The sequence below is a fragment of the Equus przewalskii genome, chromosome 6 (assembly GCF_037783145.1).
Source record: "Equus przewalskii isolate Varuska chromosome 6, EquPr2, whole genome shotgun sequence".
Classification (NCBI taxonomy): domain Eukaryota; kingdom Metazoa; phylum Chordata; class Mammalia; order Perissodactyla; family Equidae; genus Equus; species Equus przewalskii.
Window position 1 is genome coordinate 33,679,824 of NC_091836.1, and position 21,264 is coordinate 33,701,087.

The 21,264-nt window shown below is 35.7% G+C and overlaps 1 protein-coding gene across 1 annotated transcript; it reads left to right on the forward strand.

The window, feature by feature from the left end:
- The first annotated feature begins 19,843 nt into the window (after positions 1-19,843).
- On the forward strand, positions 19,844-20,773 carry LOC103551570 (olfactory receptor 8A1). Its single transcript, XM_008521096.2, has one exon. The coding sequence runs from the start codon at positions 19,844-19,846 to the stop codon at positions 20,771-20,773; it is 930 nt and encodes a 309-aa protein (XP_008519318.2).
- The last annotated feature ends 491 nt before the right edge of the window (positions 20,774-21,264 follow it).

Here is a 21,264-nt window from a genome sequence, read left to right on the forward strand (position 1 = left end):
AAGATTCGCACACAGGACCACCTATTATAATTTAGGATAGGACATTAGATAATTTATTCATATTCCAATTCATTCCAGGAATAAGTGCTCTGCTTCCAGCTCAGACAAGAAAGGAGACCTCTTTGTATCGCCTCCCCTGTCTTTTCATGGAGTTTAAGTTTAATGGGAACAAAGAACACCTGTCAGATAACTGCTCTCAACCTGTGCCAAGAACAACCTTTCTCTAAACTACTAACTAATAAAAATTCCCTTTACTGTCCCTGCCTTCCACCCTCTTTTCTTTGACCACTTCTCTCTACTGACTTTCTAGCTTCTCAGTGCTCTCAAATTGAAGCCTAGCAGATCAGATGCTCAGTGCAGGGACACATGCAAGTTTGTTCTTCCTCTATGGTTTGCTTTTGTCTTTTTCTGTCTTCTATCCTGCAATGCCAACCTCACCTTGACAAAAATTATCTATCCTAGGTATCAATCTCTCACATCTTTACTTACACTCTTTAACATCAAGACCAAACACTCATAGTATTTTAGACCTGAAAGACTCAGGAAATAATAAAATCCAGAATTTCCATATATAGCTGAGCACCATCATTACCTACAGTGTTCGTTAGAAAGAAATTCAGGGTTCCACTCAGACCCTCTGAATCAGAATCTCTATGGGTATGAATATGGTAGCTATAATTTTTTTAATCTTCCAAAGCTGACAACTTCTGTATCCACAAAACTAATCTTTACCCTCATCTTTCAGACAGAGACACTAAGGAGATCCAAAGAAGTAAAGCCATTAATTAGCCCAGGTCACGGATCTAGTTTAACTCTCCTGATTTCCAATCTCTGCTAGTCCATGAACCCATGTGGCCTTCAGCTTGGCTCAAATGCAAATAATAAGTAATTAAAGGGTAAGCAAAGAAATTTCTTATTTCAGGTATGACAGAGTAGCCATTATCACACTTACCTTCCGACCGTAAACAATTATAAGACTGGAAAAAATTATTCAGAGTGACTATTTGCAAGCTTTGGGAAGCAGACAGAACAAGGATGAAATTCTTGAGACAAACCAAGAAAATGAAGTGACTACCACATTTATCCTAACTTTCTCCCTCAGGGCAATTTCCAAACCAAAAATAGTGAAGTGGAGCCCAAGTAAATGGCAACAGTCTCAATTAGTGGAATAAAGAAAGATCAGTGTTCAGGGATCTAAGACAGCTGGAGTTTGTGGGGCAAGATATGGAGAGGAAGAAGCCGAAGAAAAGGGCCCTCAGGTATTTGCATAAAGGACTCCCTGGAGTTCTTAGCTGTATCCTAAATTTGGTACGTGCATGGCAAGACTGCATAGGTGTAGGAGGCAACAATTGCTGGAGATTAACACCTAAACAGAGATCACAGAGGATGAAGAATACTAGAGAAATATTAGAATTATGACCCAGTGAGAGTGGAGAGGCTTTGATGAACAAACCAGGCATTAAGATAAGACCACTGAAATCCATACCCTAGGGGTAAGGACTAAGCCCTCAGGCTAAGTGCAAAACCGGAATAGACCCATCACAGCAAAGGCTAAATCCAAGTGTCACCAGGTCAAGGAGATCTACTAGAAAAATAACTGCATCCCAGACAAAATTCAACACTCCGTAGAGAAGAATAACACAACCCACTGTCTCCACAATATATCCACAATGTCCAGTACCATGAAAAAACAAATTACTAGAAATACAAAGAAGCAAGAAAGTATGCCCATAGTAAAGATGAAAAATACTCAATGAAAGTAGATTCACATGTGACCTAAATGTTGCAATTAGTGGACAAAGATTTTAAAATAACTACTTTAGTTATTCATTTAAATTTAGTTGAAAGAAATACAAAATTGACTAACAGATGGAAAATTTCAATAGACATAAAAAATAAAAATAACTAAAGGAAAATTTCAAAAAAATCAAAACTAAAAAATATAATATTAGAAAGAAAGAACCCGTTGAGTTGGCTTAATAGGAGATTGGACACAGCCAGAGAAAGGATCATTGAAAGCAATACAAATCAATAAAAATTAACCATACTAAAATACAGATAGGAAAAAATTGAAAACATAGCAACCAAACTCTTTAAGACTATGCTAAATAGTCAACACATATGTAATCAGAGTTTCAAAAACTGAGATGAGTGAGAATTGGGAGGAAGGAATGTTTTTAAAGATAATGGAAGAAAAGTTCCCTAATCTGATGAAATACATGAACCCATGAAACAGTAAAGTTCAGGGAAACATGAACAAAATGAATACAAAATATACCACAGCTGGGCAAATCATACTCACACTCTAAAAACTAAAGATAAAGAAGTAGCTTAAAAGCAACCAAGATAAAAGGTACTTTGCTTTCAAAGGAGCAAAAATAGGAATTATAGCTGACCTCTTGTTAAAAAAATGGAAATCAAAAGAAAATAAAATGACATCTTTAAAATATTGAAAGAAAAAACCATCAATCAAGTATTCTATATCTCACAACATTTTCCTTCAAAACAAAGAAATAAAGAAAATTTCAGGTGAACAAAATGTGAAATAATTAATCACCAATAAGCCTATTTGACAAAAAAATGTGGTGGAGGAAGAGCATGTGATTCCAGATGAAAGCTCAGATCTAGAGAAAGAAATGCAGAACACTTGAAATGGTAAATTTGTGGGTACACATTAAAGGCTTTTTTTTTTATTTCTTTAAGTTTCCTGAGAAGTCAATTTCTTTGACTATTTAAAGCAATAAAAATATAATTTATAGTGGATGTATAAGATATACAGAATTAAAATATATAAACCAACAGCACTATAAAACATAATAAAATAATACAGTAAAAGTAGTGCAGTGAATTACAGCTAAAATCCCAATAAAAGACCTAAAATGGAATTTTTTTAAAAAATCAAATAATCCAAGTGATGGTAGGAAAAGAGGAACAAATATGGATTGACATTTGCAATATCAATCAGTATCACTCACCATATTAGTAGAATAAAAGGATACAACCATACAATCATCTTAATAGATGCAGAAAGAGTATTTAATAAAAATCAATACTTAACTCATGATAAAAAAAAAACTCTCCACAAGTGGGAATAGAAAGGAACATCCTAAATGTGATAAAGGATGTCTATGAAACACTTACAGTTGACATCATACCCAAGCGAAATACTGAATTCTTTCATCCTAAGGTCAATAACAAGTCAAGAATGTCCACTTTACAAGGTCTAGTCAACACTGACTGGGAAGTTCTAGCCAACTCAATAATAAAAAGTGTTGAGGGGCTGGCCCAGTGGTGTAATGGTTAAGTTCACATACTCTGCTTTGGCAGCCCAGGGTTCATGGGTTCAGATCCCAGGCACAGACTTACCCATCACTCATCAAGCCATGCTGTGGCTGCATCCTACATACAAAATAGAGGAAGATTAGCATGAATGTTAGCTCAGGGACAATCTTCCTCATACACGCAAAAAAAGTGTTGAGCTTCTCAACCATCTCCAAGAAGGACAACATAAGTCAGTCTCTACAATCTATCAGTCAAAATGTCAAGGATACACAGTCATGCGTTGTTTAATGATGGTAATACATTACAAGAAATGCGTCATTAGGCAATTTCATCATTGTCCAAACAAGATAGAGTGTACTTACACAAATATAGATTGTGTAGCCTACTACACACCTAGGATATGTGGTCCCAAGCTTATGGGATCGCTATCCTATGTGTGGTCCATTATTGACTAAAATGACATTGTGTGGCACATGCTGAATCCAAAGTTCCCATCAACTATCCCTTCTCTACAGTCACACCTCTCTGCACACTGCTCCTAACTGAATTTCCAGCGATTTAGTGCTCTCGAACTAAATCCTCTTAGATAAGATTCCTAGTATAAATTTTGTCGCTCTGTTTTGTTTGCATAAAACATCTAGAGATTGAAATGGAAGACATAAAACCATTTTTATTTACGGATACATAAGTGTACATAGAAGATAAATCAAAAAATAAACTACTAGAATTTAAAAGTAAATTAATATTGTCATCAAATATATGGTTAACATATAAGAATTAATAGTACTTCTACATTCTAGCAAAAAAAATTACAAAATGGAATTTTAAAATACCACTTAAAGTAGCAAAAAAAAATGAAATATCTAAGAATTAAACAAAATTCATGCATGACCTCCATGCTGAAAACTATAAAATATGACTAAAGAACATTTAAGAAAATCTAAGTAAATGGAAAGATATATCATATTCATGAATTGGGAAACTAAGTATTTTTAAATTGTCTATGGATTCAATTCAATACCAGACGAAATACCAGCAAACATGTTGGTAACAATTGACATGATGATTGTTAAATTTATATGGAAATGCAAATATCCTAGACTAACCAAAACAACTTTGAAAAAGAAGAAAGTTGGAGGGGCCGGCCCAGTGGCACAGAGGTTAAGTTTGCACGTTCTGCTTCAGTGGCCCAGGGTTCGCTGGTTTGGATCCCAGGTGCACACATGGAACTGCTTGGCAAGCCATGCTGTGATAGGCATCCCACATATAAAGTAGAGGAAGATGGGCACGGATGTTAGCTCAGGGTCAGTCTTCCTCAGCAAAAAGAGGAGGATTGGCAGCAGATGTTAGCTCAGGGCTGATCTTCCTCAAAAAAAAAAGAAGAAGAAGAAGAAAGTTGGAGGACTTGTATACCTTACTCCAAGAATTACATAAAGTAAGTTACAGAAACAAAAACAGTGTAGTAGTGAAGTAAGGACAAGTAAATAGATTAATGAAGCAGAGTATAGTGTCCAGAAATAGACTCATTATATAGAGTCAACTGATTTTTTTTGCAAAGGTGCTAAAGCAATTCAGTGGGAAAAGAAAGTTATTTTCAAGAAATGATTCTCAAACACCTAGATGTCTATATACAAATAAAAATGATATTCGACCCCTATTTCACACCATACACAATTAATTCATGATGGATCAGAGACTTAAATGCACAAGTTAAGCCTACAGAAGAAAACAGTAGAATATCTTCAAGACCATAAAGGAAGAAGAATTTCTTAAACATAAAAAGTACTTTCCATAAAAGAAAAATACCATAAATTCAATTCGATCAATATTAAAATCTTCTGCTCTTTGAAATACATCATTTAAAAAGTATAAAGGAAAGCCACAATCAGAAAGAAAATATTCACAACACATGTGTCTGTCAAAGGACTCATATCTACACTATATAAAGAACTCCTAAAATAAATTAATAAAAGAACTTTGAAAATTTTAATGGATGAAGATTTAAACAGACTTCAAAAGATATTCATATGGGCAATAAGCATATGGAAAGTTGCTCAAATAATTACTTACTAGAGAAATGCAAATTTAAAACCACAACAATTTATCACTACACAACCATTACAACAACTAAAATGTAAAAGACTGACAATACCAAATGTTGACAAGAATGTGGAGCAAATAAAATGCTCTTATATCGCTAGTGGGAATGTAAAATGGTATAAATATTTATAAAACTGGCAGTATATCATGAAGTAAAACCCACTGACCCAGCAATTCCTCCTAGTCAGATATCCTAAAAACTTAATGCAAATGTCCACAAACTGTCTCCTACACAAAAGTTCATAGCAGCTTCATTCATCATGGCCAAAAACATTTCCCTCTTGGGAAATGGCCAAAATAAGCATCAAAGGAAAATAGTTAAATAATTAATGGTATATTCACACAATGGATTACAACTCAGCAATAAAAAGGGTAGACTATTGATACATGCAACAACCTGAGTGAATCTTCAAAAGAAAAAAGGAATTAGTCTGGAAAAGTACACCAGAAACACAACAAGGAAAGTCTAGAATTCTAAGCCTGAAGGCCATTTTTTTACCCAATGAGTAACCTCTAAGAGTCTTGAATAACAGAGTGAAATTCATTGATTCATTCAACAAATTTTAATAGAGAAACTATGTGCTGAGCACTCTTCTAGGGGCTGCACATAAACCTCTACACAAAACAAAGTCCCTGCCCTCATTGAGTTTTTACTCTAGTAGGGGGAATACAGAACAAGAAATAAAATAAATAAGTAAGTTATGTGATATTTTAGATGATAATAAGAGCAAAAACAAACAAACAAAAGGGTGTGGGCTTTGCTTTTAAATAGGATGGTAGATAAGGTCTCTCTGTGAAGGGATTGGAGAAAAGACTTGAAAGACTTTGGTCAGAGTTGCACTGTTAATATCAGCTACTCTAATGGACCAATAGGTGAATGTTGTTTAATGTATCACTCCTCCCAGGCCATACGCTTTTCCTGTGCTTCAGACAATAGCTTCACCATAAGCACTGGCTCTCATGGAGGGATTTTGTACTTACTGACAAGTTAGAGAGACAAAAGCTTTTTATAAAATCACAAGTCACACAATGAAAGTCACTGCCCACAAGCATTTCTGATGTTAAATAGCTAAAATCAGCTACTTTAAATACTCTTAATTTTCAAGCCAGCTCTCAGGAGGGGATCTGATAAACTCCTTTGCACAGGGACTAGTTGAACTGGTATGTGTCCACCTATACTCCAAATCCTTTTACAGAGAATTTATGATATTTTTAGTCAAAGGGAAAAAATTCTTTATTGAGAGAAACTCAAGCCTCAGGGAACAAGTGGGTAAGCTATGTTTTTGATCAGAGCTTCTCATGAGAAGTTTATGAAATCATACCACAAAGACAGAAATCCAGCTTCTTGTCAAGCTGCACCAATCGTTATGTCTATTTGTGTGCACACATCAATGTCTGCTTGCCTATCCACCTTTTGGAGACATTTTCAGCCAATTGTCCACAGCAATGGTGCTTCATTTGTAGATTTACACTTAGAATTCTGTTGTGTCCACAATGTCTCTAATGAATCCAAAGCCTAGTCTTAATCCAACTACACATAACTTACAAATGGATAAAAATAGTTAACTATCATAAACTCTCACAGGGACCTGGAGGTAAAGAAGACCTCAGGAGTTCATTAAAAGTTGACTTTTTTGAGTGACATCAGCAACATGGCAGAGTGAGCTGTTCCCTTTATCTTTCCCCCTTCAAAATACAACTAAATAGACATTCATTGATCAATGGAGGACATCCACACAGTACAACAGTATACCTGAGAGACTCATGCAGCTATACATCTGAGGGTGGATGGAATACTCCAAGGGAGGTGGTGGAGATAGGTGAGCACTCGCTGGCCCACCAGTAGCCCTGTGCATGTGTGTGACTGCTCTACCAGCTGGTGTGAAAGCCCATAGTACTGTTGTAGCACTGAGGGTGGGAGTGCACCTCAGCATGACTGTGGGAACAGGTGAAAGCAGCCCTGAGCCCCTGTGTGATCACTTTCCTGTCCAGTGGGAGATTCCACAGTGCCACCATGGCCCCAGGGAGTGGCCCAGGCTTGGACTCTGTGGGGAAGGCCCACTCACCAAGCACAACAGCCAGTGCCACCATAGAAAGAGGACGTGGTGGATCTATGCACCCAGACAAACGATTTCCTGGCTGGAACAAATGCCCGTAGTACCACTGCAGCCCTGACAGTGGGAGCACACCTCAGCATGACGTGGGAACAGGTAGCAGCAGCCCTGAGCCCCTGCATGATCACTTTCCCATCTGGTGGGAGAGCCAACAGTGCCACTGTGGTCCCAAGGAGTGACCCAGGCTCAGGCCCCATGAGGAAGCCCCATCCATGAAGCACAGTGACCAGCATGACCCTAAGAGGTGGCAGCAAATCTACACAGCCAAGTGAATGCTCTCCTAGCTGGTGCAAGTGCCAAGAATACCCTACAACTTCCAGCATGTGGGATGGAGTCAGAAACACAGCTCCTGCTTCCCTCCAGCTGTAGCAGGTGGTATCTGCAACCTGATAATTTCACAAATGCCCCTGCAAAGATTCATTCATCAAACACCATGAGAAACTACAGAAACAATTCAGAGCAAAGGAGAATGACAATTCTCCAGAAATCAACCCCGAAGTCACAGAAATTTACAATCTAAATGGCAGAGAATTCAAAATAGCTGTCATAAAGAAACTCAACGAGTTACAAGAAAACTCAGAAAGACAGTTCAATGAGCTCAGGAAAAAAATAATGAGAATAGGGAATACTTTGCCAAAGAGATTGAAACTATAAAAAAAAAAAAAGCAAAAATTCTGGATATGGAGAACACAATTAATAAAATAAAAAGTAATCTAGAATCCTTAAAAAATAGGGCTGATGTTATGGAGGAAAGAACTAGTGATTTAGAAGATAGAAATATAGAATTACTTCAAGTGAAGAGGAAAGAGAACTAAGATTTTTTAAAAATGAAGAAATTATTCGAGAAATATCTGACTCAACTAGGATAAGCAACAAGGATTACAGGCATTCAAGAGGGCGAAGAGAAGGAGAAAGGAGCAGAGAGCTTGTTCAAAGAAATAGTAGCTGAGAACTTCCAAAACCTGAGGAAGAAATTGGACTTACAAATACACTAATCCAATAGAACTCCTAATTACATCAATGCTAAAAGACCTTTTCCAAGGCATATAATGGTAAAACTGGCAAAAGCCAATGGCAAAGAAAAAATATTAGGGCAGCAAGGCAGAAGAAAATAACCTACAAAGGACCCCATATCAGGCTTTCAGTGGATTTCTCATAGGAATCTTACAGGCTAGGAGAGAATGGAATGATGTATTCAAAACCATGAAAGACAAAAACTTGCAGTCAAGAATACTCTATCCAGCAAAAATATCTTTCAGATATGATGGAGAAATAAAAGCTTTCCTAGATAAACAAAGTTGAAGGAGTTCATCACCACTAGACCTCCCCTACAAGAAATGACAAAGGATTCCCTCATACCTGACACAAAAAGGTGAAGGTCTACAAAGCTTTGAGCAACGAGATAAATAGACAAAATCAGAAAACTGCATCTCTCTTTCAGAACAGGGAAATAACATACTTAATAATAACTTAAAAGATAAGGGGAAGAAAAGCATCAAAACAACTATAAACACTTCAAAAGAGTCACAAACTCACAACACAAAACAGAATAATTTGTAACAGCAACAACTCAGAAGGGGAACATGAGAGAGATGGAAGCTGCTTAAGCTAATTGAGATAAGAGGCTATCAGAAAATGGACCATCTCATCTACAAGGTCTTTTATACAAACCTCAAGGAAACCACTCAACAAAAAAATTTGAGCAGAGCCACAATTAATAAAAAAAGAGAAAAATGAGAAATCCTCCGCAGAAACCTCCAAAATAAAATGGCAGAATGCACAACTCAAAGGACCGACAACTAAGATATACAACTATGTGCGGGGGAGTTGGGGGAGATAAAGCAAAAAATAAATAAATAAATAAATAAATGAGCTCTCATTTTCAAAAAAAAAAAAAAAAGGCAGAACAACAGAACACAGAACAACCAAAAAACAAGAGATACAATGCCAGTATTAAGCCTTAATATATCAATAATCACTCTAAATTTAAATGGATTGAATTCTCCAGTCAAAAGACACAGCATACCTGGATGGATTAAAAAACAAGACCCAACAATATGCAGCCTCCAGGAAATACATCTCAGCTCTAAAGATATACATAGGCTCAGAATGAAGGGATGGGAGATGACACTCCAAGAAAATGACAAACAAAAGAAAGCAGGTGTTGCTATACTTATGTCACACAAAACAGACTTCAGGATAAAAATGACAATGAGAGACAAAGAGGGCCAGTAAATAATGATAAAAGGGACTTTCCACAAGAGAACATAACACTTATGAATAAATACGCACCTAAAACAGGAGCAACAAAGTGTATAAGGCAACTGTTAACAGGCCTAAAGGGAGAAATTAACATTAACACAATAATAGTAGGGGACCTAACACCCCATTTACATCAATGGATAGATCATCGGACAGAAAGCCAAGAAGGAAATAGTGTATTTAAATATTACACTTGAGCAGATGGATTTAATAGATATATATAAAACATTCCATCCAAAAACAGCAGAATACACATTCTTCTCTAGTGGCATGGAACATTCAAAAAGATAGACCATATTTTGGGAAACAAGGAAAGCCTCAATAAATTTAAGAAGATTGAAATCATATCAAGCATCTTTTCTGACTACGATGCTATAAACTAGAAATTAACTACAGGAAAAAAGCAGAGAAGGCCACAGATATATGGAGACTAAACAACATGCTACTGGACAACCATTGGATCAATGAAGAAATCAAAGGAGAAATTTTAAAAATTCCTGGGGACAAATGAAAATGAAAAAATAACATACCAACTCTTATGGGATGCAGCAAAAGTAGTTCTATGAGGGAAATTCATACCAATACAGGCCTACCTCACCAAACAAGAATAATCTCAAATAAGCACTTTTAAACTACACCTAACAGAACTAGGAAAAGAAAAACAAACAAAGCCAAAAGTTAGCAGAAGGGGGGAAATATAAAAATTAGAACAGAAATAAAGGGAATAGAGACTAAAACAGTAGAAAGGATCAGTGAAACTAAGAGTTGCTTCTTTGAGAAGATAAACAAAATTGACAAGCCCTTAGGCAGAAACACCAAGAAAAAAAAGAGAGAGGCTTCAAATAAATAAAATTAGAAATTAAAGAGGAGAAATTACAATGGGTAACACAGAAATGCAAAGGATTATAAGAGAATACTATGAAAAACTATACACCCACAAATTGGATAATCTAGAAGCAGTGGATAAATTCTTTGACTCATACAACCTCCCACTGAATCAAGAAAAATAGAGTATCTAAATATACCAATTACAAGTAAAGAGATTGAAACAGTAATCAAAAATCTCCCAAAAAACAAAAGTCCAGGACCAGATGGCTTCTGTGGAGAATTCTACCAAACATTCAAAGAATACTTAATACCTATCCTTCTCAAACTATTCCAAAAAACTGAAGAAGATAGAATGCTTCTTAACTCGTTCTATGAAGCCAACATTACCCTGATAACAAAACCAGACAAGGACCATGGAAATTACAAGCCAATATCATTGACGAACATAGATGCAAAATTTATAGATCCATAATTTATTCAGATTTCCTTAGTTTTGGGGGGGTTTTTTTTGTTTTGGTGAGGAAGATTGGCCCTGAACTAACATCTGTTGGCAACCTTTTACCCTTTGCTTGAGGAAGATTTACTCTGAGCAAACATCTCCACCAATCTTCCTTGATTTTGTATGTGGTATGCTGCCACAGCATGGCTTGATGGTTGATGTGTAGGTCTGCGCCTGAGACTTGAACCTGAAAAACCTGGGCTGCTGAAGCAGAACATGCAAACTTAACCGCTATACCACTAGGCCAGCCCCTAGGCTAGATTTTATGTCTGAAATACCAGCTACCTACTATACATCTGCACTTGAATGTCCCACAGACAATTGAAACTCAATATATTGAAGACTTATTTTAGTACTATCTTTTCTGCAAAATTTCTCCTTCTCTTATGTTACCCTATCTCAGAATACGACACCATTTTCCCAGTTGCTCACTCCTTTCTATCAATAATTAAATCAGGGGCCAGCCTGGTGGCACAGCGGCTAAGCGCACACATTCCACTCCTCGGAGGCCCAGGGTTCACAGGCTGGGATCCTGGGTGCGGACATGGCCCCGCTTGGCAAAAGCCATGCTGTGGTAGGCATCCCAGGTATAAAGTAGAGGAAGATGATCACAGATGTTAGCTCAGGGCCAGTCTTCCTCAGCAAAAAGAGGAGGATTGGCAGATGTTAGCTCAGGGCTAATCTTCCTAAAAAGTAAATAAATTAAAAATTAAATCATGTTGATTTTACCTTTTAAAAGATTCATGCCAGTTGTCTGAAAATCAGTTAATGAAATCTAATTTACCAACAGGCCAATTTGCTCAAATTCAATTTACTGAATAGCCAAGTTGTAAAAAGGTCAATTTGCTATGTCTAGTTTTACTTTCAGTTATTTTGTAAGTAATATGTATTTATTTCATAAAATTAGGACACATTGGTAAACATAAAGTAGAAAATTTAAATTACTCATATTTCCACAATCTATAAATAATCAGTTAACATTTCAATGCATATATTTTCTGCATGCATTTAATTTGCATAGTATTGTTTTCTGACAAATGTAGATCATATTGTGTATAAAATTTTGACGTTTTATTCATTTTAAAGATATCATTAGCATCTTTCATATAAATAAATAAAATTAAATATCATTCTTAATGGGTGCGTGGTATCATTTTGATGGGAGAACCATAATGAAGTCTGCCTATTCTTCATTATTTGACAATTTTTTGTCCAACTTTCAATATGATAAGCAATGCCAAATAGAATATGGACTTTTACAAATATCACTTATTATTTCTTTAGGATAAATTCCTGAAAGCAAAATTGTTGTGTCTAATGATGTGGTCTTTATTAAGGCTTTTCATACATACTGCTGAATTGTACTCACAAAAGGTTTTCCAACATATACTCCTAAATCAATATATGAGAGTGATTTTCCCCACATCCTAGCTAAAAATAGATCTTATCAGTCAAAAACTTCTCAACCCAATTTGATTCTGAAAATGGTATCTCATTATTTAATTCACATTTCTTTGATTACCAGTGATGTTGGACATTGGACATTTTTGTTTGTCAGTGATTTCTGTTTTTCCATTTTAAATCAACCTTACTGATTTAAATACAATAAATTATTAAATACAACTATTATGGATGAGCAATTTGCATTACCATAAGATGTCCCCTTATACACCTTTGCAGTCAACCATCTCTACCCCTGAGCCCAGGCAATCACTAACTTGCTTTCTATCACTATTGATTGTTTTTGTCTGATGTAGTAGAATTTCATTAAATAGAACCGTACAGGATGTACTCTTTTGTGTCTGATGTCTTTCGCTCACCACAATGCTTTTGAGATTGATTCATATTGTTGTGTGTATCAGTAGTACATTATTTTTTATTGATTACTAATAATCCATTGTATTAATACATCCACAAATTTTTTTATCCATTCACTTGTTGATGGAGTGGTGGTTGGCTCCAGTTTGGGCTATTATTAATAAAATAGAAGGAAGCATTCATGTACAAAATTCTTTGTGAAGAGATGTTTTCACTTACCTTGGATAAAAACCTAAGAGTGGAATTGTTTGTTCATACGCAAATTTAACTTTATAAGAAACTTCCAAAGGATTTTACAAAGTTGTTTAATTTTATATTTCCAACAGCAATGTATGAGAGGTCCACTTGCTCTACATTCTCAACAAAACTTGATGCTGTCAGATTTTTTTAACATCTCTAGTGAGCACATAGTATTATGTTAGTGTATTTTTAATTTCATTTACCTGATGCCTAATGATATTGAGCAAATTTTCATGTGTTTCTTGACTATTTGCAATTCTTCTTTTATTAAGTATCTATCCAAATTTTTGGTTCAATTTTAATTTTTTTATTTGTGGTTTTTTTTAAAGATTGGCACCTGAACTAACAACTGTTGCCAATCTTCTTTTTTTTCCTACTTTTTCTCCCCAAATTCCCCCAGTACATAGTTGTATACTTTAGCTGTGGGCCCTTCTAGTTGTGGTATGTGGGATGCCACTTCAACATGGCCTAATGAGTGGTGCCATGTCCGTCACCAGGATTCAAAGCAGCAAAACCCTGGGCCGCCGAAGTGGAACACATGAACGTAACCCCTCAGCCACGGGGCCAGCACTGGTTATTTGTATTCTTGATTAGTGACTTGTAAGTGTTCTCTATAGGTTTTGAATATAAGTCCTTCAACACAGAATATCTTGTCCCAATCTGTGTCTTGTCTGTTAATTCTTTAATAATCTATGTCAAAGAGTAGAAGTTTTAATTTTAAGTCTAACTATCAGTTTTGTCTTCTTCGGTGAGTGCTTTTGTGCCTAGTCTAAAATCACTTTGCCTATGTCAACATCGTGAAAACTTTCTGTTTTCTCTTCTAGAAGTTTTGAAGTTTTTGCTTTTAATCTTTTGATTTTTTTAAATTCTTTATAAATGAAAATTTCAAGCATATACACAGTTAATAATTTACTAAGTTCTCATGCACCCAACACCCAGCTCAACAATTATCAACTTTTTGCACTTCTCGTATCATCTATGTCTCCACGCATCAAGTATAAAATATTTTAGCCATTATGTCTTCAAATAATTTTTCTGTCTCCTCTTTTCCTTCTTGCACTCTAATTACATAGTCATTACACCACTTGATATTGTTCCTCAAGTTACTGAGTTTGTTCATTTTGTGTGTATGTGTTCTTTAGTTTTAATAATATCTATTGCCCTATCTTTAACCATTTCGTCTTCAATGTCTAATCTGCCATTAAGTCCAATCAATACGTTTGCATTTTTTATTTTTCATCTTTAAAAGAATTATTTCATTCTTTTTTATATCTTCCATTTTTCTTTTCATTATGTCTATATTTTCATTTAAATCCTTGGGTAAATTTATAATGGGTGGTTTAAAACTCTTAACCCTTAATTTCATGAGATCTGTTATTTCTATTTATTTTTCTCCTGATTTTCTTGTACATCTTCCTGCTAATCTGGATGTCTAGTAATTTTTGATAGTATGCTGGACATTGTTGACTCTCTTAACTGTCTTTTTATTTCTTTAAAGCATTTTAAAGTTTGTTATGGCAGTCGGTTAAGCTACTTGTATATTACTTTGATGTTTTTGAGGCTTGACTTAAGCTTTGTTAGTACATAATAAGTATAACTATTATTCTAGAACTAATTTAGCCTAACGTTAAGAAATAAATCTTCTGGGATCTATGAAATGCCACAGGTGAGCAAGAAGATTATGTTACTGACTGGTTGTAATACAAACATCTCACAGTACTGGGTAAGCTGTGAAAATTATTTAGCTTAAAGTATCCAAGTAGTTATTCTTTGCCTTGCTTCATGGAGTTTTGTCTTATAAATGCGTAGCTTAGTAGTCAGACAAAGACACAAGGAGAACCCCTATGCAGATTTCTGGATTTCTTTTTCTGTGTGGTTTCAGTATGCTTCTCTACATGTTCCAGCTACTTCAACTTCCCAAAACTCTTGTCTGCTTTGTCTCAGTTCATCAACAATGCTGTGCTTTCTTTACATATACCTTCTTTGGTTCATGATCTAAAAAGTATCTCCATACAAAAAGTCAGGGCTAATACAGGGATCGCCTCATTTGTTCCTCTTCTGTCTCAGACAATAATTCAGCAACACCTGTCCAATGTCTAAAAACAATTATTTTATATATTTTGTCCAGTTTTTTAATTGCTTATGTTGGATGGCTTATGGTAGGGACACAATTCAGTCCCTAGCACATTTCCACAAATAAATGAATATTATTACATTATTTCAAAATGAGATAAAACACATTTTCAAAATAATACAAGGTATGAAAGTACAACAAAACTCTGAATTAGAAAAACCCATAGATTGAGCAATAGAACTCTGGAAATTATTACAACTAAAAGAAAAAATAATTTAGGAAATTGAGATTGAATTAGAAGTAACAGAAGAGCAAGAAAACACAACAGATAATACCTTAGAAATAAAGGGCAAAAAAGAGGGATAAAAGTAAAAAAAAATAATAAATGAAAAGAATTAACGGGAAAGTAATAGATGTAGCTACAACGCAAAGAAGATCTACTCTAAATAGGAGACCCAAAGGAAGAAACCAAATCAAGGAACAGAATAAAAAATAAAAACTACAATGCAAGGAAAATTTCCTAGTGTTAAAAAAAAAAAAGATTTCAAGTGATACATTGAAAAGAAACATCACACCAAAGAAAATTGCCCGAGTGAATATCAAAATGTCCTAGTACAATTATTGTTCTATTCTAATTAAAAAGAGATACTGTAAAAACCAGGTAGGCCAAATTTCCTAGTTCTTTTTGAATAGATTTAGAAGCAATAACTAATCCCAAAACAATGAGCCTTTGTAGCATCTAATTTTTGGCCTTGAAACATCATTCAGCACTAAAAGAAATCAAGTTTCTTGGAGAAATGGTTGATTCCTGGTCTGAAGAATAAAATGTATGAGATGAGCTCAGAACATCTTGTCATATCAGATAGCAAGGAAGGTATTAGAGACTAATAGCACTGTGTCAGAATGACTCAAGAGATAAACTAAAGAGAATTCCACAGACCAAAGATAGGAAATTTTGAGCAATAAGGGGATAATAATTACAATGGACTGAAACATATAAAATATATTTAAATTGATGAGAGTATAAAGATACTAAAGAAAAATAACTGATCACCTTTGGAGGATAACAAGAAACCAAATTATTTTGAAAATTAGAAAATGAAGGTGATGTAAGTGTCTCTCAAGTGACTGCATCCCAGGAGAGGGTCTGCTCATACACATATGTAAACAGACCCCCAGTCTCCTAGTCTCAGTGACTTGTTTTTCATGCTATCCACGCCTCTTTGAGTAAATTTGGAATCAGATATAAATCTGTATGATTTTCTCATTTACTGATACTTATTTCCTGATTGTTGAAACCAAGGAATCTCCTACATTTCCCAGGAGACTGTATGCCATTTTTCCTCAGCACAGGTATTTAATTTCAGATTTAAACCAATTGCATGAGAAAAAATATTTCTTACATGACTTGTGTCTCTAATGAAGGCTATTTCCAACCGTATGTTTACCTTCATCTCTAAGTGTTTTTTCTTTGTGTGCTGTGTTCTCATCAGCAGCAATCCTGAGCATCTGATGGTCTGATAAAACAAGAGGTAGTTATTCCAGTAACTGATGTCAAATATGTGGGTCATGTTTGCCTATCTTATTAGATCATTATGGGAGTAAAACTTTCAATCAATGATTTCGAAAATTTTCCCATCTGCACTCTGCTGAGTGAATGGTGTTCATTCTGCACTACCTCGTAAAGCACTTCGATTTCTGGTAATAGTAATTCAAGGTAGCCTATGTTTCTTATTGCTTTAAGAGGTGTAAATTGGGCACAAGTGGGAATATAATGCTTTTTTAATCTATTGTCACCTAGAAGAAAATTTCTCCTTTGTACTAAATGGAAATAGTATTCAAAAAACCTTAGCTACCTCCAATAGTAGTTATTACAAAGTTAAATATCTCACCACCAATAATTTAACATATAAGGTTTACAAGGCAATGCAGATTTTCTTGTCCTCACACCACATCCTAAGGATTTAAAGGCTCTTGTATCTAAGGAAAAGAAATACAGTTAGTGCTAGAGTTGTTATTATTATTATAGGAATCAATGAGACAATGTATTTTAAAGGGCTACATTAAAAAATCAGGTTAGATAATGTTTTTTAAAAAGTACATATATACTTATACCCATATAAGTACATATAGGCATAGAAAAAATCTAGAAAGATAGCCATTACCAGTGGTAGTCTCCAAGTAGCAGGAAAATTGATATTTTACTTTATTTGTATTTCAAATTTTCTACAATGCTTGTATATTGTCTTTGTAATTTTTTAAATGCACTTAAAAAAGCAATAGATTCTATCTTCTATCTCTAAAAAGTCAATAAGTTAAGTTTACTAAATAATAATAAAATGCTACACAAAGATAAGCTACAGCAAAACAATATTGTTTAGTGGAAAGAAAACAAACTGGTGGTCAGAAGTCCTGCATTTTAGGCTCAGTCCTGCCTCTTGCTAGTTGTATGACTTTGGGTAACTTATTTAACTTTTACGGCTTCCATTTCCTAGAGAATGGAAAAAATAATATAGCATTCCTCTTTTTAATATGCTGTGCACAAACTAACCTACCACCACCATCATCATCATCACCACCACAATCACCTCAGTCATTACCATCGACATCATCATCAGTTACTACCACTATGATTGTTACTCATCATTAGTTATTCACCATTAGGCATAGTCAGCTCGGCTTTAGATGTTTATATAAAAAGACTTTTAAAACAAATTAAAATATTTTACTAAAACAAACCATATAATTTCAGTAAAGGAATGGTATTTATAAGCAATGTTAAATTTGTCACCCAGCTGCTGTACCTGTAGACTGACAATGTAGAATGGTAGGAAGTTGAAGGACATAAGAACGTAGACTGATAAGTCTTTACTCAAATATTCTCATTCATGAGGGAAATACGTTCATAAGAACATGTACTTTTCAAGAATACATTCAGTAATATATTATCTATGACAATATTGTTAATGAAGGTTTTTAAATTAAACTTTTTATTTTTAGATAATTGCAGATTCACTTGCAGTTCTAAGAAATAATGTAGGGAGATCCTGTGTACCCTTTATGCAGTTTCTCCCACTGGTAACAATTTTGCCAAAATTTGGTACAACATCATGCACAGGATATTGGGATAAGACCTGGGTGGTAGGGTTGTTGGTTGTAAAGTATTATAATGCTAGCATTAGATTCTAAGTTTCCCAAGCTGCAAGATGGTTCTTCCAATAAAAGGAAAATTAACACATCTGGGAGAGAAAAACATGATTCACAGCACAGGTGTAAAGCAAGACCCTAAGTGCTCCTTTAGCAAGTCACTTGGTGTCTAACACTTCAGTTTTCTCAATATGAAAATGGGAATAAAAACACTAGTATAAAGACATTTCTCCTCAAATCCAAAAACTTTAAAAGGAGTTCATGAGATTTACCTTTGAAGAGCATTAAACAAAAATTAGTAATTAAATAAGGAAGCAATTAAAATAGCAAAACCTTAAGGTTTTTAGCTTAAGAAGTACATCTTAGAGAAGGGAAGTCTATAGGTATCACATCCGAGAATATTGAAGCATGCTTCTGGGAGACGCATCTATAATTTGAGTTCTTTGCCATTAGGGAGATAATGGAGCCATGGTTTGATATTATCATCTGTAAGTGATAATAATAATAATCAAAATAGTTATTGAACACTTACTCTGGGTATACCATATGCCAGGGCCCAGGCTGCACCAAAGATCAATTACATCAGAACCTCTGTGGGTGGAACCCAGGCATCAATGTATTTAAATACTTCAGGTGATTATAATATACAGCCAATGTTGAGAACCACTGTATTAGGACCTCAAGTCCAGCGAAAAAGTAAGAAAAACTTCCAGACACCCAACGACAGCTCACATTTTTATAGGAACACAGTGCTTGAAAAAAAACTTCTAGATATGCATTATGCCATGTAATTTTGACAATCATTTTTGGAATTGATATTACTAATTTCTTCATCTTTCAGATACAGAAATTGACTTGTACTCGATACAGTTGTAACTACCATATCGCCCTCACATTGATTTGAGATAGGTATTTATGTGTTCACAATCAGTGCATATTCAGGAATTGCATAGATGACAGGGAAATTTCATTTCTGAAGTAAAATTACATCTCAAACTACAAAATATGAAATATACTACTTGTTCCTTATAGGCTAGGGGTTCTCAATCATCACCCGCATCAGCATCACCTGGAGAGAGTGTTAAACGCAGATTGCTGGGCCCCATCCCCAGAGTTCCTGATTTGGTAGATCTGGGATGAGGCCTGAGAGTTTGCATCTTGAATGTCTCCATGTGATGCTGGTGCTGCTGCTCCAGGGACTACACTTTAAGAACCACTGCTCTAGGATATTTGAGAAACATAAAAATGATAAAAATTCCAGATCTTGCCCCCTTTTCCTCTCATCTCCATATCTTTGAAACACCCAGGGTCTGGTCTTCCTCCCAGCAAACAGCAGGATAAGGGAAAGATGCATCAGGAAAGAGCCAAGGATCTCTCAGCTGGCCCCAAGTTCTCAAAATTACCTTCACCACAAAGTCCAAGATGAAGCTTTTCATGGGGTTCTTCTCTCCCATCCTGCAGGGTCCCAACCTGAGGAAAATGGCTGCAGAAAATCACTCTACAGTGACAGAGTTCATTCTTGGGGGATTAACAAATCGGCCAGAGCTCCAGCTTCCCCTCTTCCTCCTCTTCCTTGGGATCTACTCAGTCACCATGATAGGGAACCTGGGCATGTTCACACTGATTTGTCTGAATGCTCAGCTTCACACCCCCATGTACTACTTCCTCAGCAATCTGTCACTTGTGGATCTCTGCTACTCCTCTGTCATTACGCCTAAAATGCTGGTGAACTTTGTGTCAGAGAAGAACATCATCTCCTATGCAGGGTGCATGTCACAGCTCTACTTCTTCCTTGTGTTTGTCATTGCCGAGTGTTACATGCTGACGGTGATGGCCTATGACCGCTATGTCGCCATCTGCAGCCCTTTGCTTTACAACATTATCATGTCTCATCAAGTCTGTGCCCTGCTGGTGACTGCAGTCTATGCCATAGGGTTCATTGGCTCAGCAATAGAGACTGGCCTCATGTTAAAACTATCCTATTGTGAGCTCTTCATCAGTCATTACTTCTGTGACATCCTCCCCCTCATGAAGCTCTCTTGCTCTAGCACCTATGACATTGAGATGGTAGTCTTCTTTTTGGCTGGATTTGACATTATAGTCACCAGCTTAACAGTCCTTGTTTCCTATGTCTTCATCCTCTCCAGCATCCTCCACATCAGCACCACAGAGGGAAAGGCCAAAGCCTTCAGCACCTGCAGCTCCCATGTTATAGCAGTGGGGATATTCTATGGATCTACTGCATTCATGTACTTAAAACCCTCCACAGCCAGTTCCCTGGCCCAAGAGAATGTGGCCTCCGTGTTCTACACCACAATTATCCCCATGCTGAACCCTTTAATCTACAGCTTGAGGAATAAGGAAGTAAAGGCTGCTGTGCAGAAAACACTGAGGAGAAAAATGTTTTGATGCAAATGTTATTATTATTCTATCGTAGGTTTAAAAGTAGGTTGTTATAAACACCATATGGAAGCCCTCTGAATAGTTGCCCAACTATGATGGCAGTCACTTCTCTACGTGGTTGAATGAATGCCTCCTCCACTTCTTCCTTCTTCCTCCCTTCTCCCTTTCTACTCTCATTTCTGTTTGAAACCAAATGATTTCAAGTTCATGTTTTCTTTCATTTGAGATCCATTTTCTCTATCCTGAGTTCTTTGGTACACCTTTACTATCTTAATTGTAATTTAACAAAAATTTTAAACTTTCAGCATTGATGTAAAATTCATTCATTGTTTTACTACTTTCTATATAGAAAATATTACTCAACCCGATTCTTACTTTTTTTCCTTTGGGAGTACACAAAGCAAAGAGAGGTGACTTTAAAAGTCACCAAGAAGCGTTACACAGCCCCTTCTCATCCAGACTTCTTCCTCTCTTCTTTCACTCTCCTCTACTTATTC